General features: G+C 40.9%; 1 protein-coding gene and 1 long non-coding RNA gene across 4 annotated transcripts; one reads left to right on the forward strand and one right to left on the reverse strand.

Moving 5' to 3' along the window:
• Positions 1-667: 667 nt before the first annotated feature.
• On the forward strand, positions 668-1,925 carry LOC116727815 (uncharacterized). The gene is made up of 2 exons (XR_004340865.1): positions 668-1,069; positions 1,134-1,925. It is a non-coding gene; the product is annotated as an uncharacterized LOC116727815 (long non-coding RNA).
• Positions 1,926-5,520: 3,595 nt separating this feature from the next.
• Positions 5,521-17,162, reverse strand: pitx1 (paired-like homeodomain 1). Of its 3 annotated transcripts, XM_032575438.1 has the most exons (5): positions 16,998-17,162; positions 16,431-16,485; positions 9,813-9,962; positions 8,962-9,164; positions 5,521-7,060 (listed from the first exon to the last, which is right to left on the reverse strand). In XM_032575438.1, the coding sequence occupies exons 2-5, from the start codon at positions 16,474-16,476 to the stop codon at positions 6,512-6,514; spliced, it is 948 nt and encodes a 315-aa protein (XP_032431329.1). In that variant the 5' UTR covers positions 16,477-16,485; positions 16,998-17,162; the 3' UTR covers positions 5,521-6,511. The 3 variants fall into 3 exon arrangements, with proteins under 3 accessions (XP_032431329.1, XP_032431330.1, XP_032431328.1); XM_032575439.1 differs by lacking the exon at positions 9,813-9,962; XM_032575437.1 differs by lacking the exons at positions 16,431-16,485; positions 16,998-17,162 and adding an exon at positions 10,108-10,262.
• Positions 17,163-17,756: the final 594 nt, after the last annotated feature.

The following is a 17,756-nucleotide window of genomic DNA, read 5'->3' on the forward strand; positions in this document are numbered from 1 at the left end:
CAGACCTGGTGTTCTGCTGCCTGAAGGACTCAGAGGTTTCTTAGGTAGCATGAAAAACAGTAGAGGTCAGGGTCAAAGTTCAAACCAGAGTTAGTTCATAAAACAATTCCCCAAGCTTTGAAGATTTCACAGATCACTGTTCCTCTGGTGGAAATGGAAAGACTGCAGCACAAATGCAAACCTTGTAGCTGAATGAAAGAAGAGCGATAACTAGAGAAACATCCCAGAGGCCGAAGGTCACTGAGGACGAGCTGCAGAAATCAGACGGAGGAACAGCTGCTGGTTCTGCTCTGGTGTGGAGCCTCACTCACAGTGTTTGGGTCGCTGTTGGCTGACAGTCCCAACATGGCGGGTCGTGTTGGTCACGTGACCCCAGGTGTGAATCGCTGAGGAGACGAGTTGATGCTGCTGAGTTAGAAAGAAAATCTGAGATCAGATCCTGTTCAGCGTCTTCAAGAGACTTTCTGTTGTCCTTCAGACGCTCAGATCTGATCTCTGGAACACAGCTTCAGTGGAAACTAGAGATCAGACTGACCTCTGACCTCTGACCTGACCTTTGGGTTCCAGAGTGGGCCTTCTAGCAGCTGCAGAACATTTCCAGGACCAGAGGACTAAAGTCTCAGATCAGAGAAACTCATCCAGGTTTTAGTTTGTCTTTAGTGGCTTTGATTCCTGCAGCAGCGTCTTCACAGGTCTGATTGACAACCCAACGGTCCAGAACGCTGCTGCTGGAGTTCTGACTAGAACCAGGAGGATAGAGACACCACCCAGTTCTACACCACTCAGTTCTACACCACCTAGCTCTACACCACCTGGTTCTAAGGTTGATCAGATTCTCTTTGCTGCATTTTACTGATAAAAACTGAGATAAATGTAACTTTTCTATATCAAAGCTAAATGCACGTTGACGTTGCCGTTGCCGTTACTGGAAACAGCAACAGCTGGTTCTACAAATTATTGACCTGCTGAACATTGTATTTTTTTGTGAAAAATGTTGAGTTTTGTGTATTTTCTTCCAGTTTCATGTGTGCTTGTTGTTTGTGCTGCAGCAGCTGCATCTTATCTCACAGTAAGTAGATCAATAAATCCTGTTGCTCTTTACTGCTCCAGTTTTCAGCCTGTTGCGTCTGCAGGAATGTGCTGAACAATAAGTTGATGCTGCTCCTCTGGAGAAAACGCCCTGAAAGCCGCTGGCTCGGCGCCGTCACAGGATGACAGAATCAAATATTCGGCACAACGCCGCCGCTCACTGAGCTGCAGCCGGCAGCCACTGCACTCGTCCCACAAACTCGTTTTACTCACTCGTGGAAAAGTTTTGATCTGCTGGAGGAAAACGGAAATGAGACAAAAAAGATGATTTTTCCCAGTAAACTGAGTAACCCAGTAACGGTGCCTTTTAACTGGTTTATCATTTTCTAATGATGTTTTATTTTGGGAAATTCCTCCAACATGTTCAGCGCTGAGCCAGCAGTAAAACTTTCCCTCTGATAAATCAATCTTAATGTTTTACTTCCTTATAATATCACTTTCTTTAAATTTCTACATTTATCTGCAGTTTTCTGATTCGCTGGTTGAATCTGTGATATTTTTCATCTCATAATGATCTTGTGTTGAATAAAGGTAATAAAACCAGATCAGCTCTCTGCTGCCTCTGATCCCTAAATGACGGTCATGTCAGCTTCGTCAGGTGCTGCAGCTCAAACACAGAGCTGCATGGAGTCACAACATTATGACTCATATAATTACAGTGATTCATGCTGCTGGACTCGGGTTCTGAACGGCAAACTTCTGTTTTCAAACAGAACCATCAGATTCATAAATTAGAGGGTAAAATAGCTGCACAGGCTAAATGTTGGTTCATTAAATCATCTAATGCTGTTATCATGTCAACTGAGGGAACAACCATAATAAAACATAACACCATCCAATTACTCTGGATTCATTCATTCACTTTGTGCAACAACTCAGACCTGAAACTTTCATGGAGGAAAATTACATCTTCTAATCACCTGAGAAGATTAATTTCTGTTTGGATTAGGAATAAATCTGTGGAGCTTCTATTCAGATTACACTGCAAAAACTCAAAACCTCACCAAGTAGTTTGGTTTAGTTTCTACCTCAGTTCACTTGACATAAAACAAAAATAACTTAAGTAACTTTTTTGTAAGTAAATAGATTTAGATTAAATATTGATTTAGCAGATTTTTCACTTATAACAAGATATTTGTTTCATTTTATAAGTGAAATAATCTACCAGTGGAACTGGTATATTTTAAATCAATATTAAGGGATTATTGACTTTATGTTGATGAAAAATTAATGTGAGTTAAATTTGTCTTATTTCAAGTGAACCAAGATATTTACAGTAGAAACAAGATTTAAAATACTTGGTAGGATTTAGTTTTTATAGTGTAGATACAATTATTGGGTTTCCCCAATGCAACTTTTTCACTTCTGATCCGATATCAGTATCATACATTTATTACTTATTTTGTAAAGGAGTGTAAGGAAAGCTTAATCAGTTTTTATTATAAACTTAGTCTGTGTGGGATAGAAATCCTGGGCCGGACTAAATGCTGGAGCGGACTGATTCCATCAGAGATTTAAGATGCAGGTCGATATCCGATATTTGATATCAATATCAGATCGATACTCTTGGTTATTGCTTCCAGATGTCCCAGTTGTGGCGCCCCCTGCTGGTACACCTTTAAGTAAAAAATGAGCTGAAATCTTTTAGCTTCGGTTTAAATCGGTTTGTTTCAGTTCAACGTTGGTTCAAGGAAAATGGAAATGATCTGAATCTGGAAACAGAATGAATTCTGTAAGCAGAACGCTCGGCTGGGTTCTGTCTGGGTTCTGGATGCAGAGACCGCGTTAGGCGGCGCTGCAGCAGCAGCAACAGCTGCAGCAGCTGTGGGATGCCTTAATTTGTAACTTTTAGGCAAAATGATGTTATAATTACACCAAATGATTTTCAGGAGTTCTCTTTAGAGCTGCAATGTGTAACTTTCGTAAAAATATGTTTTAAATATTTTTTATATCTGTTGGGACAGTTTGAGACAGAATCTATGAAAAAATCAATCTTCCATGTTTTCTCTCAGTGCTACCTAGAAACAGCCAATCAGGGCCAGGAGGCGGGTCTTAGCGCTGTCAATCACTCTCCTTTTGCTCTCTGCTAGGCTGCAGCTAGCATAGCCTGCTGTAAATTGTAAAGCTAGTTAGCATAGCCACTGATGATGGCAGATAAACTGTTTTCTTTTAATGGTAAGCTGTTTCTCCTCCATTAGCACATTTAGCAGCGAGTTCATGAGCCTGTTTGACAGCGCTAAGCCCCGCCTCCTGGCTCTGATTGGTTGTTTTTGGTTAATTTCTTCAGACAGTAATATTAGCTCATGGAGGAGATCCATCTGCTCACAGATTATCTGTCTTATAACAAACTTTTATAGCACTGTTTGGTGCTTTTATTTTGAAAAGGCACTAAAGTTTACTTGCAGCTGAAAGATTATTCTGTAAAAACATGGCGGATGCAGCGTCAGCTCCGTCTCAGGTAAAGGAAACTGTCAGTCCCAGTGTGATGATTATGCTACATGCTAAGTGGCTAGCAAAGCTAACAGTCACAACTTCAGTGAATCCCTTCTGTTCACGTTATTTTCAGAAAACCTGCAGATTTTAAACGCAGCCTATCTAAAATATTCAGAAAACAATGCATCATGGGAAACTGAAATATTTATGACATTGGCTAGCCAATCAGTGCTCATGTTGCTTTGTGCTGATTGGCTAGCTGAAATGAATATAGTAAATATAGATATTATATCTACCTGTATAGATCAAACACACATAGATAGTTTGATCTATGTGTGTTTTCAGAAGGAAAGGTTTGAAGTTGATTGTTTCTCAGTAATTGATTCTGACCTGCTGAGTTAAACCAAAGGCTGAACTGGTCAATGTTTGACCCAGTACTGGGTTAGCTAACTTCCAGACTGACTTGTTTTAACCGTGCCGTTTTTACAGTGTCACCCAGGTAACGCATCCAGTGACCAATCCTGTTCCTCCAGATTCCCTGCGTGTTTTAGATATTATATTTACCTCACCTGATCCAAAGGAATTAATTAATAAATTACTTTTAATTTTATCCTCGGTTTCCCAGAAGAGTTTGAACTGGAACATGTGACACTTTCTGATTGATGTATGTTTGATTTTAGTTTTATTTGGGTTTATTTTTTTGTTGTTAGTTCAGCTTAGAATTGCGCTAATATTTTTAGCCATAAATGCGCAGTTTTTGCACCATTACAATTCTATTTTCTTCCATTCTATGCTCCGGGGTTTGTGGAGATTAAAACCAGAGAAAAACTGTTCAAATATTTACCAGGTATAAAGCAGCGCTGAACTTTGCCCTGCATGTGCGCGTGCGCGTGCGCGTCCGCGCCTCGTTTACAGCCGCAATCAGGGAAACTATTGGAGACGTTTTACGACAGTTTGCGCGATTTGTTTTTGTTGCGAATCACCGCGGCGCGGCGCGGCGCGGCGCGTCCTGCTGCCAGAGGATTAATAATCAAAGCCAAGAGCTGCAATTACAAGCAATGCGCGTGCGCGCCTTAAATAAACGCGGCGCGGGCACGCGTGATGGCGCAGACCACCATGCGCGCCGCCGATGGTCTGAACAGATGAAGATTCATATTTACAAAACTTTAATAAATACCAGATAATCAGAAACGGTCCAGTTTAGACTTTCTCGCTAAATTATGACGAATAAATAAATAAAATGATATGAAAGTTTGAAATGAGGAAACGCGGCCATCGTTTGATCCGTTCAAACAAAATCAAAGGAAACTTTGAGTGAAAAGAAACGAGGTGGAAAATCAGAAGGAAACAATTTCCTGCTGTTTCTGAATAAAAAGGTTATAAATTAAATGAATGTTTGAGGTCAAAATTAATAGGAAAAGATTGTAATCTGATCAACAAGGAAAATAAAAGTTAATTCTTAGGATTAGAAATATTACTCCCAATGTTTGATTAAAAGTTTTAATAATAAAGCAAAATGTATTTTATAAACAGTCACGCTCTAATCTATAAATGACATTTTAAATCATTTGTGTTTAATAATTAATTCTGATCATGTTTCAGTGTTTTATTAACGGCTGCCTCTAATCCTAATCCTGCAGATTACCTATCAGGTTCAACACTAATATCAGTCTAGTGGCAGTAATATAGATAATACAGATATGAGGATTTCTGCAGGTGTCAGAACAGCAGATATGATGTTGACTGAATAAACTGAGCGCTTCTGGCCGGAAGGAGAACATGAGAGAGATTATAATCAGATTTACTGATTTATTAAAACCCGCCGTTTTCTGTGATTTGGTGGATCATAAATAACCGCCTGAGTTTTTAACTAACATTCATCCTTCGGCCTCGATGAGGAGGAAGACTGAAAGTAAATCAAATAAGAATTAATAGATTATGAATGTCATTATTTTAAAGTGTAAAACGTTCCGTTGAAGTTAAATATTTAAATGAACCTTTTTAGTTTTCTGTGGATTTATTCAGACACACACGTTACATTAAACACGAGAACTTTGGATCATTTATAAACAGTTCAGGTTAAACAGTTTTACATTAAATCACGTCAAGTTAAACATTGTTGAGTTTTTTTTTTTTCGTTCATTTGAGCAAATAAAAATGAGAAGCAGTCGGTGGCAAAAAGCACAAAGAAGCGTTTATAAAATATGTACAATAAAGTCAAGAGTTCTTCTTTTTTCACCTTTCTGGTTTCAGTATCTTAACATTAATTATTTATGTTTTTTAGTCATTATTAATAATCCCTCTTCCGGTCATTTTCCGCCATTTTCTGTCATTGTATTTGTTTTCTTAACTGAAAATCTCGGCACAAAAACGAAACAAGAGCAAAACTTGTGGCTCCATTTCGTACCTGTCATTTCGAAATGAATTATGGGTATTTTGCTCCTTCATCGTTTCCTACGAAATTGAGCCGCAAAGGATGCCGGTCATTTCGCGGTTTTAATTAGTTTTATTTTTTTTATTAGTTTCGATGATTTGGGCGCCATTAGTTGTTGTTTTTTTTCAGGTACGAAATGGAACCACCTGCGGATCAGTTTCTGCTCATCAGAAACGAAACGGATGAAAAAAATGTTCAGAAAAATATCAAATGAAATAATTAGAGTATTTTTATGATTTTTTGATTTTGAATAGTTTAAGTGCGTCGCTACGAAATGGAAGTAAGGAGAAGCGAAATGGAGCCACCAAGCAGCCCAACCAGTACCGGAACCAGAATCCCAGTGTGGTTTGTATTTACAGTTAAATATGTACAGTGCAGTAATGTAACACGTCTTCATTGTCTAGAAAAGCTCCAGATGTTTCGTGGTAAACTTGTAACCCGCATAATCCATTTTTTCTCTTACGGAAAAAATGACCGCAGGGATCCAGGTCGGTTCGGTTGCTGGTTCGGGGTGAGATGCGGATCCTGCGGGTCGGTTCGGGGCCCCGCGGCCCGTCAGCTGTTGTACTGGCAGGCGTTGAGGCTGGAGCCGGGGCTCTGCAGGCCGCTGTATCCGAACGTGGGGTGCTGTTTGGACTTGAGTCTTAGGGTGGCCAGGCTGGAGTTACACGTGTCCCGGTAAACGCTGTACGGCGAGCCGGGAGGGCCGTACGGACACGCGGAGGACGACATGGCCGAGTTGATGCCGGAGGTTCCGATGCCGTTCAGGTTGCTGATGTTGTTGAGGCCCGGGGCCGGCATGCCGGGCACGGCGGAGTGGCCCATGCCGGACGCCATACTCATGGAGGAGATGGAGTTCGGGGCGGAGAACATGGACTGCGAGGTGAGCGGACTCATGGAGTTGAAGAAGGTGAAGTTCTTGGTGGAGAGCGGCGCCGGGGCCAGGCCCTTGTTGGTCCAGTTGTTGTAGGTGTAGGTCGGGTACATGTCTTCGTAGGGCTGCATGAGGCCGCTGAACTGCGGCAGGTAGCTGTTCTTACACAGGTCCATCTGCTGGTTCCGCTCCCGCTTCCTCCACTTGGCCCGGCGGTTTTTGAACCACACCTGGAAGGTAAACACTGCGTCACTACGGGACACCCGGAGGCTGCCAGCCACACTATTCAGCTCCAGTCTGGTCACCAACATGGCGCCAAACCACATTTAGATTAGAAAATCCTGATTCGCGTCAGCAACCGAATCTAATTCTAATCCAGATTAAGGATTCATGCAGATTATAGTTTATGATCTTTGATCAGGAAAATAATTTAATGCTTTCAGTTTTTAGAAACGTTTATTCATTTTTTAAAATAAAATATCAGTTTATTTTGTATTATTGTGAAGAGTGCAGAAAAAAATCACTGTAGTAAATTAATAATAATAATAATAATAATAATAATGTTTTCTCGTCAGTTTGTCTTCCTTTCCTTATCGTGGGTTTTCCACGGAGCTGCTTTAACTCCCGTGGTTCCGTGAACGTTACATGAAGCATTAAAACTGCAGAACATTTTTTAGATAGTTTTCTATTTTATTGAGTTTTTATCTGTTTTTTAAGTGTAAAGCTCTTTAATAAATAAATATGACGTATGCGCTGAACTTTTTAAAATCGCTTTGCAATAATTTATTTCTGAACATAAAATAATTTGTCGTTATTTTAAATTAATTTTGGTTAATATTCCACAGGTAGAATAAAAAAAATTAATCTGTTTAATACATAAATACTGAAGTTATTCTAAGTCATTTTAATGCTTTTTACTCTGAAACGCAAAACATCCAATTATATATATATAAATATAGATATATACATATAGATAGATATCGCATCAAACTGGATTAGAGAAAACAAAGTTAAAAATCTAATCACATAAAATCAAAACGATCGAAACTAAAACAGTCTGAATGAAAACTCGCAGTTTGATCCGCAGCTGTTTGCGCCATTTAACTTTTATTTGAAGCTCCGACGGAGAAACTGTTTACATTCAATATCAGACATGAAAACGTTACTAATATGATCTTTGCGTGAGTTTGGTGATTTGAATAAAACCAGCAGGTGGGAGCGGACCGGACCGGACCGGACCGGGCCGGGCCGCGCCGCCACTTTGCGGAATCGTTTTTTAATTCATAACTGAAACAGTTGAAGTTTCGTCCGATGAAGATGATTTATAACCTAAATAATCTCCAGAAGCTGCAACAGGAAAATGAAGGAAAACAAATCGACCAGAAGCGATTAAAATAAATTCCGTTTGTTTTTTTTAATCTGCAGCCACTTAGTGCTGCAATAATTCAAAATGTCACTTTTAACACTAACAGAAATATCTTTGATTTTTTATAAAGTGCATAACAGAAAAGCTGCTTCTCCTCCTTCAAAACCAGCGAGTCTGGACTCCGCAGGAAACCCGAACCAAATGGGACCGGTTGCTTTTCCACGCACAAAACCGACTCGTTGATTTCCAGAGAAACGCGCGTGGCTGCGCGGGAAAACGGCTCCAAGTCCGACAGGAGAAAACGATGAAAAGGAAATGTTCGGTTTCTGGTGTCGTTTAGTCTGAAGTTTGTGATTAAACGGAAACAAAGATCCAAACCGGATCTGATAAATATTTACAAAAAGTCAACAAGCTTCGTTTTTAAGTTTAATGTTTCGTCCTGATGTTTATCATTAAAATCATTTTAATATTTGCGGGTTTTCATTAAATCTCGTTTGATGCGAAACATTTGATCGTTCAGAGCCGCAAACCCTTCAGAAAAAAGCGGAACAATAAAATCCTTCAGCCTCATAAAAGGTCAAACTATTTGACCCGGAATATAAATAACAGAGCAGAAACTTCACTGCTGCTGCCGCCGTAAAAATAGAAGGAAAAACATTCAACCCTGACAAAAACACAGTTTCTAGTTGGTTTGTGATTGAAAATAAATCAGATTGATTAATGAAGTATTTGGACGTGTTTCCAACATGGCGCCGGGCCTCTTACCCGAACTCTGGCCTCCGTCAGGTTGGTCCAGACGGCGATCTCCTCCCTGGTGCTCATGTCCGGGTAGCGGTTCCTCTGGAAGGTGGCCTCCAGCTCCTGCAGCTGCTGGCTGGTGAAGTGAGTCCGCTGCCGCCGCTGCTTCTTCTTCTTCGGGTCGTCGGCGCTGCCGTCATCGCTGCGGTGCTCCGCGCTGCGCTCCTTCTCTGCGGGGAACAGAAAGCGGCGGAGCGGTGAAGACGTGCGGCGCGGCGCGGCGCGGCGCGGCTCACGCAGCTCACGCGACCTGCTCAACATTTCACACGCGGATTCAGTTTCCAACTTGCAAAACAGCGAAAGGTTTTAACCGAGCGGGGAGCGGAGAGCCTGAGGTCAGACATTTGCAAGTATTTTCATAAAATCCCTGAGCAGAGAAAGAAAAGCAAATATTCTCACACATTTACAACCGATTCTGTTCTCACTGATCGAAATCTTTAGGCTGCTCTTATCTGAGGCTGAGATCTGATGGAGGAAAGTTTAGCCAAAGTTAAACTCGTGAATAAAGCAGGTGAACTGCAGCTGATTCTGCTTCTGGGTTCAGATTGATGGTATTTCTAGTTTGTTTAACTGTCTGACTGCAGGCCAGGCTCCGCGCATTTTTCCGTGACCCAGTCTGGGATCCGGCCCGGTGATTGGCTCAGGCGGCGCAGAACCAGAACAGAACAGATCTGGGTGAAGCTGAACCTCTGAGTTCTGCTGGTGCGTAAATGAACGTCCCGCTGCGGATTTCTCTGCTTTTTACGCACCAACATGATTTCCGCTCAATAAAAAGTGGATTTTACAGGAAGAGTCTGGTTCCGTCCGGCGGTATCTACCTGCCAGCTCTGCGTCTGAGGACTCGCTGCTTGAGTTCTCTAAAGCCTCCCTGCCGGCCTCCGCTGGTCTCTGTAAATGAAACGCGGCGGCCACGTCACGGGGCGGCGCGGCTCTGACGGCCTCCGAGATTCTGTCCAAATTCATGCCACCTTAAAGAGAAGGATGCGGGACAGTGAGAAAGTGGGTCCTGCTCTGCAGCAGCTGCGACAGCGAAGATCCAGAATCACACCGCGACATGAGCGGCGCGGCCACGCGGAGGATTTCCACCAGAGGTTCGGTTTCCCCAAAACCCACAAAGTTTCTGTAGAGGCGAAGCAACGCGAGGCATCGGGCAGCGGTCCGGTCCGGTCCGGTCTGCAGCAGCGCGGCTCTGCTGTGCGCTCTGACCGACTCGGAGCTCCGACTGTCAGGCAGCAGATCCTCCTCCTGCCGCTCGGAACCTCCCAGAGCGACAGTCCAACCCACCGAACCTGCGCCGCGACGCACCCCCACCGCCCCGGGACTATGACGTCACGGTGACCCGACCGGCGTCCCGCTGATGTAAAAGTCCAAACTGCTCGGCTGGTTGTTGGAAAATATTCCGGAGAATCTTGGCAACAGATTCGGTTTGGTTTTATTTTTGCTCCAATAGAAAGTTTATGGATTAAAAAAGGGGCGTGGCCACATGAATAAAATGATTTATGGATCAGTTTTACAAAGTGGCGACATTAATATCACAAATAACAAATAAATGTTGCGACTTGTTGCTTCTCTTTTCATAAATTCATAAATATTTGATGTTGGTATTATTAATATTTCTGCGGTGGGATTCAGGAGGCGCAATAAAAACAGGCGCTTTAATTCATGTGCCTCATCCTTCACGTTCCTTTACACACACAGAGACCGGTGTGTGTGTGTGTGTGTGTGTGTGTGTGTGTGTGTGTGTGTGTGTGTGTGTGTGAGCTGGATAAACATTTCCATTGTGTCCGGATGAACGATGCGCTGATGGATGAAACATGAAATAATCAGAAAACCCGCTGAGATTCTGACAGCTGCTGATTATCTAAACAACACACACACACACACACACACACACACACACACACACACACACACACACACACACACACACACACACACCAGCTGCTGCTCTCTCACCTTTAGATATTTACACAGAAAAACAGCAAAACGCATAAATAAATTTCAATCTCCATATTTTGAATGAGGATTTTATTATTTTATTTTACTAAAATTATATTATACTGAAGAAAACTGGAAGCCAAAACATAAACAATGAAAACATGTCGGCATGTTTTCATTGTTTATGTTTACATGTTGAAGTGAATGAATAGAAAATTATAATTATGTAAATTAGTTAGATAATAACTAGTTAAAATTACTGAGTAACTTTTGAAAAAACATATTTTTACTGTGCTGTTACTTTTGACTTGAGACATTTTATTATAGCAATAAACTGAATGAAAGTCAAACCTGTTAAAGGTTCTGAAGTTTTATTGAAATAATATTTTTATTTTTCTTAACTTTGTTATGTTTTGGTTACTTATATGAATTAATGTCATTTTATTCCTTATAATAACAAAATTTCTACTTAACTTTATATTTTGGTTTGTCTGATGATGTAATTAGCATGATGCTAATGTTTAGCATCATGCTAATTAGCATCATGCTAAAGGATTTGTTCTCTTCAAAATTAAAATCTGCCCAGAATCGATAAAGAAATGAATAAAGCTATTATATAAAATATAAAGTAGAATAATTTTGACAGTCATTTAAAGTTTTAAAGTTTTTTTAGTTTTAAAGTTTTTATTGCTTCATTCTGTGTGATGAGTCCGCTGCTCTTGGACGCCCCCTGCTGGCCTGGGTGTCCTAACCTTCAGCTCATATCATTCATCTTCCTACTTTAATCTATATAAAAAACTAATTTCTTTCATAAAGTTTTAAATGTTAAAGCTTCACACATTCAACACGACCTTAATATTACAGCTTATAACAGAAAACTTCACAATAATCAAATGTTTGTTTCCAGAATCTGAATTTTTTCAGGTTTTATGTAAAATGTGAATATTTGTTCTAGAGCTCAGATAAAATCCGACTGAGGATGAAAAATATTTTCCATCTAATCCAGATTATTTCTAGAGAAAAATAATAATTGATGTCGATTCTAGTTTATTGTGTCAAATGGAGCAAAAAAGAAATTAATTTCTAAAATGTTTCACTCAATGAAATGATTTACATTTTTCCTTTTGAATATCAAAAATTATGATTTTCATTTTGCACAATTACAACAAATTAATGAAAAAGAAAAATCAGTGAAACCTGAGTTGTAGTTGCTGAGTTTGCTTATGCATCAGGCCGGCTTTTTGTTCAAAATAACCAAACCAGAAAAAACTTTTTTTTCACTTGAGACTCTTTAAAGTTTATGAAATTCATAATTTTATGAGTCTTACCAACATATTCAACAGATTATTTATATAAAGATTCTCTATTTCTGGTTCCTGCCATCTTCAATTCATTTCATTTTTCACACTCATACCGATATGATCAAACTTTTCTGACTCGTTTCTCTGAGTAGATCTGGAGGTCAAAGGTCAAGTCCTTCCTGCTGCTGCGGTTAAAACATTTCAACAGAGTCGGCTTCGTTCGAGTCCAGAAAAAATGACATCTTCAGAATTTATTTCAGCTAAATTAATAAAAGACTTTCCAGCGTTTAATATCTGTAATGATACTCAGCAGAGAGTCTGACGGTCAGTCTGGGTTCTGGGTTCTGGACTCTGGACTCTGGACTCTTGGTTCTGGATGTTTTGGGGTTTTTACGTTCCTTGCCCGCAGCAGGTCAGTCCATGTTTTCAGGCTTCGGTTAGTTTCTGATTTAACGTTCAGGCGAGTCGAAGCGAACGGAGCGAGTTCGTCCTGCAGGTCAAGCAGAGCCGGCCTGAGTCATAACGGACCCGAGCCGTCCCCCATAAGGAACCATTGACTTTAAAACAGAGGTTCACAGATTTGTGTTGTTTGTATTTAGTTTTATCTTCAGTTTAATTCCTTTACTCTGGAAAATGATCATTTAAAATAACTGGACAATCAAACCAATTCAGTTTAACTGGAGAAGCTTTCAGATAAAAACTCGACCTGCTGATGACTGAACATACGAGTCCTGCATGAACTGTTCCTGTGACTCTGCGTGTCGCCCTGTGTGTGAGCCTCCTGACATCAGATCCAGCCCGCAGCGCCCGGACCGGCCCGGTTACTCAACATCTGGGCTCAGAGCTGCGGCTGCTGCGTGTTTCTCTGACAGGAATCACGGCAGCGACCTGCGCAGGCCTGCCGGGACGCCGCCGCTTCAGAAACAGATTTGTTAGGTGAACCGGAGCGGAGCCTGGTTCTGGTCGCAGCAGAGGTTTAGTTGCCATGAGTTACAGTGACACGTTTCCACGGCGACAGAGCGTTTAACCCGGAGCACGACATGGATCCGTTTCCAGGTTTTACTTCAGAAAACAACTTTGTTACCAAAACAATGTTTAATAAAACTGAGAAATAAATATATACACTGCAAAACACAAAACCTGCCAAATCATTTAAAAGGAGACAAAAAGTAAATAAATTCATTAATAATGATGAAAAAGTTCTAGTTTCTCTGCAGATTATTTCACTTGTAGTAAAACATTTTTACCAAGTTGTAAGTGAAATAATCTAGAAGTTTTTCATCAACATTAATGACTGAAACTGTTTCTTCTCGCTGAACGTTTCCTGTAAGTTAGTTTACTGACATATTTGCTCTATAAACTTGCTAAGATTTAGTGTTTTGCAGTGTAAGAGGCCGAGTTGCAGGGTTAGTTAATATTGTAATTTTAATATCGCTCAGAGAAGATGCATCATCTCTACATCTGGAGCGTTGTGATGTTGTAAAGGAGACGAGTGGATCTGCTGTGCGGCTGATCGATGGCGGTTATCTAAATACTCCAGCCTCCATCTCGCCTGCGTCCTTCTGCTCCACTTCTGCGTGTGATGGATGAGTTAAAAAGCCTTTCCATCCGGCAGGACAGGTTAAAGGTCCAGCAGCAGCGCAAACATTCGTACTTTTTTCTCTCTCCTGTCCATGATGTAAAAATAAAGTGTGAGCCTCATTAATCACCAAGCAAACACACGGAGGGAATAAAAGTGCCGTTTTTTCCCCTGCAGCTGGAAAACAAAGCAGATTGAAAGCGAGACCAGCAGCGGAGATGTAACTGGAGCCGCTGGGTAACTGGAGAAGCGCTGGGCAGATTATCGCCGTGGTGACGGTTCCCCTGCGTGGGCCGAGGCCCGTTTGACCTCCGACTATGACATCCAAACAGCGCTTAAGAACGACGGCTAATGAGCAGAAAACACACAGAAATCCCCTTTGAGGCTGACGGAGCCGATAAAATCATCCTTCATCCAGAACCAGCAGAACGTCCACAACAAGCACGGCCGGCCTGAGGCATACGCAAGGTCGGCCTGAGGTATACGCAAGGTCGGCCTGAGGCATACGCAAGGTCGGCCTGAGGTATACGCAAGGTCGGCCTGAGGTATACGCAAGGTCGGCCTGAGGTATACGCAATGTCGGCCTGAGGCATACGCAAGGTCGGCCTGAGGAATACGCAAGGTCGGCCTGAGGTATACGCAAGGTCGGCCTGAGGCATACGCAAGGTCGGCCTGAGGAATACGCAAGGTCGGCCTGAGGTATACGCAATGTCGGCCTGAGGCATACGCAATGTCGGCCTGAGGCAACGCAAGGTCGGCCTGAGGTATACGCAATGTCGGCCTGAGGCATACGCAAGGTCGGCCTGAGGTATACGCAAGGTCGGCCTGAGGTATACGCAATGTCGGCCTGAGGCATACGCAATGTCGGCCTGAGGCAACGCAAGGTCGGCCTGAGGTATACGCAAGGTCGGCCTGAGGCATACGCAAGGTCGGCCTGAGGCATACGCAAGGTCGGCCTGAGGAATACGCAAGGTCGGCCTGAGGTATACGCAAGGTCGGCCTGAGGCATACGCAATGTCGGCCTGAGGCATACGCAAGGTCGGCCTGAGGCATACGCAAGGTCGGCCTGAGGCATACGCAAAGTCAGCAGCTGCTGCTGAGTTTCACCAGAAAACTGCAGAAAACTAAACTCTGTCAGATCTTCATGGTTAAAATTAGACGTTACATTTCATGGGGAAAGTTTAATAAAATCTGAACTTTATTTATCAGTTAAATCAATATTTCCACCAGACGTTTGTTTTCTGAAATATTCTGGAGTTCTCTGCAGAGCAGCCGTATATTTATTAGAAATAAAAACATTAACTGGAATGTTTGAGGGCAAAAATCTCTCCAATATTTGAAGTCTATAAAATCTATAAGAATTGTTTATAAATTTTTCTGAAAGGCAGCAAATTTTTAAATTTAAAATAAATGAAACTTTAAATGTTTTAGATTTTTGTGTGATTTTTTTCCAGATAATATTGCACGTTTTCTGCAGAACAGTAAAACGTTTCCCCAGAAAAACTTAGAAATAATTTTAACTTCTCCAGCTGATGACTGGGCAGAGCCGGCCCGAGGCATAAGTGATCTACATGTTGCTTTGGTTCCTCCAGGCCAGCAGGGGGAGCCCAAGGCTGCCCACATTTTATCACAGCATCTCCATGCTTTGTGTTCAAGTTCTTAAAATAAAAAATATTAAGTAGTTTCAAGCAGTAAAACCAGTAAAGTCATAAATTAATTTAATTGTTTTTGTTTAATATATATATATATATATATTTAATTAAAATCTACATAAACAATCATTTTTGGGGGTTTCTGTCATTTTTAGTTGAACCTTTAAACTAAACATCCCGGTTTGTAGTTTTATTGTGAACAAACCACCAGCTGTTCATTTATTAAATCTGATTTATGATTTTACAGTGAATGAGCCGCTTCACATTTAGACAAAACATCAAATGTTTTTCTTTTCATCTGCAGATTAAACCAGAAATTTTTACTTCAGGTTGTTTCAAACTAAATATTTTCCCGGTAGAAATGAAGCCGCGCACCACGTGACGTTTCCTGTCGTTTTTTAAAAAAAATTATTATTATTTAATTCAAAATAATTTTCTATCATTCTAACAATCCGCTGATGTCGGTCCAGTTATTCTGGTTGGATCGGATTTCATGGCATTAAATGACCATCAGGACGAAACGACGCGCAGCTTCACATGTAAAATTTAATTAGTTATTATTTTTCTCCGTAATGTAAGAAAAAATCAAAAGTGAAACAAGTCGGTGCGACTCCGTCCTTCATCTGTTAGAACCAAAATGTTTTATTCTTTATATGTTTTATAATTCAACAAAAATATTTAGAAATGAAACAAATATGATTACAGTTTGTGTTTTTAAACTTATTTAATATAGATTTTTAAATGTTTAAGCAAAAATTCATCAGTTAATTCCTTCACTTAAGTCATTTTCGCGCTCCTTTATTTGCACATGAACATTTAATAATTCCGCACATCTGCGCGTTTCTGTTCTCAGAAACTTATGAAGAATAAACTGCGACTAAACTCTGAGTTTGAATAAATGTAGATTTATGTGTGAAGTTTTTCCAGAATCTGTTGAGAGATGAAGATGAAGGTTCCGGTTCTTACCTGAGTCTCCGCATGAAATCACGTTCTTGGACAAATTCAGCTCCATTCCTGATCCCTGCGAACAACAAGCGTTTAGTCAAAGTTTATTAAACATATTCATCAAGTTTCTGAATCTGAACATTTCAACTGGAGAGAAAAAAGTGAAAACAAACAAACAGCAGAAAGAAAGAAAGAGAAAATATTTATTGATCCGCAGCGTCGCTTCAAACGGAACCTTCATCATTTATCCAGAACCATGAACACACACACACACACACACACACACACACACACACACACACACACACACACACACACACACACACACACACACACACACACACACACACACACACACACACACAGATAGTTATCTGCGGGAATCTCTCCTCTGTCCTTCAGCCGAGCTGAAATGTTCAAAATGTTTTCCTGATTTTCCGCACAGCCGTAAAATTCCGCTTTATTTGCGCCTCGTGTTGTTATTATAATTAAAATCAGAAAAGCTGATGAATGAATGAATCTATTCTTTCTGGTCTACTTGTTTTTTCTCGCAGCTCTAAAGTTTCCCAGTCAGAACCAGTTACTCACCAGTTGGTTCCCAGTAGAGCGAAGAGGTGAAGGGAGAAGCCTGACTGCGTCCCATGCAGGTGTCCAGTAAATCCAACAAAGCGCGGTGTGTGCGTGAGGCTGCGTGAGGCTGCGTGAGGCTGCGTGAGGCTGCGTGAGGCTGCGTGACGCTGCGTCCGCGGTGACCGCCGCTGTGGTTTCCTCCGCGCTGCGCTGCGTCGCTTTTCTCCTCCTCGCTGCGCTGCACGCCTCGCCGTGACGTCACCACGCCCCCACCCCGTCACCTTCCTCATCCTCCTGCATCTTCTTCACTCTTCATCCCGAAAACCAAAGATTGGGGATGAAAACATCAAACTGCTTTTACTATAATTACGAGAGAAACAAAAATAAATTTACATCTTCATGTTTTTTTTTTTTTTTTTACCGTTTTTAAACTTCTTATTAATTCTGGATAAACTAAATTGGCCCTCTACGATATCTGGTATTTTATGTATTTATTGTTTTTAAAATAAATTTGTTTTTGTTATTTTGATACTTTCCGATATCACATTTATTTTTGTTTTAACGTTATTTAACATTTTGTATTACTTATTATTATACTTTATATTTAATTTATTCCCGTTCATAGTTTTATGTTTAATACTCAGATTTAAATTAGATTTTTATTTTACATTTTCTCAAATATTATAACAGAAATTTATGTAAGCATGAATTATATATTAACTTTGACAAATGTTGTCTTAATGTAACATAAAAATAAATGTTTTACTCCCAGATTTA

The sequence above is a fragment of the Xiphophorus hellerii genome, chromosome 11 (genome assembly GCF_003331165.1).
Source record: "Xiphophorus hellerii strain 12219 chromosome 11, Xiphophorus_hellerii-4.1, whole genome shotgun sequence".
In the NCBI taxonomy this organism is placed as follows: domain Eukaryota; kingdom Metazoa; phylum Chordata; class Actinopteri; order Cyprinodontiformes; family Poeciliidae; genus Xiphophorus; species Xiphophorus hellerii.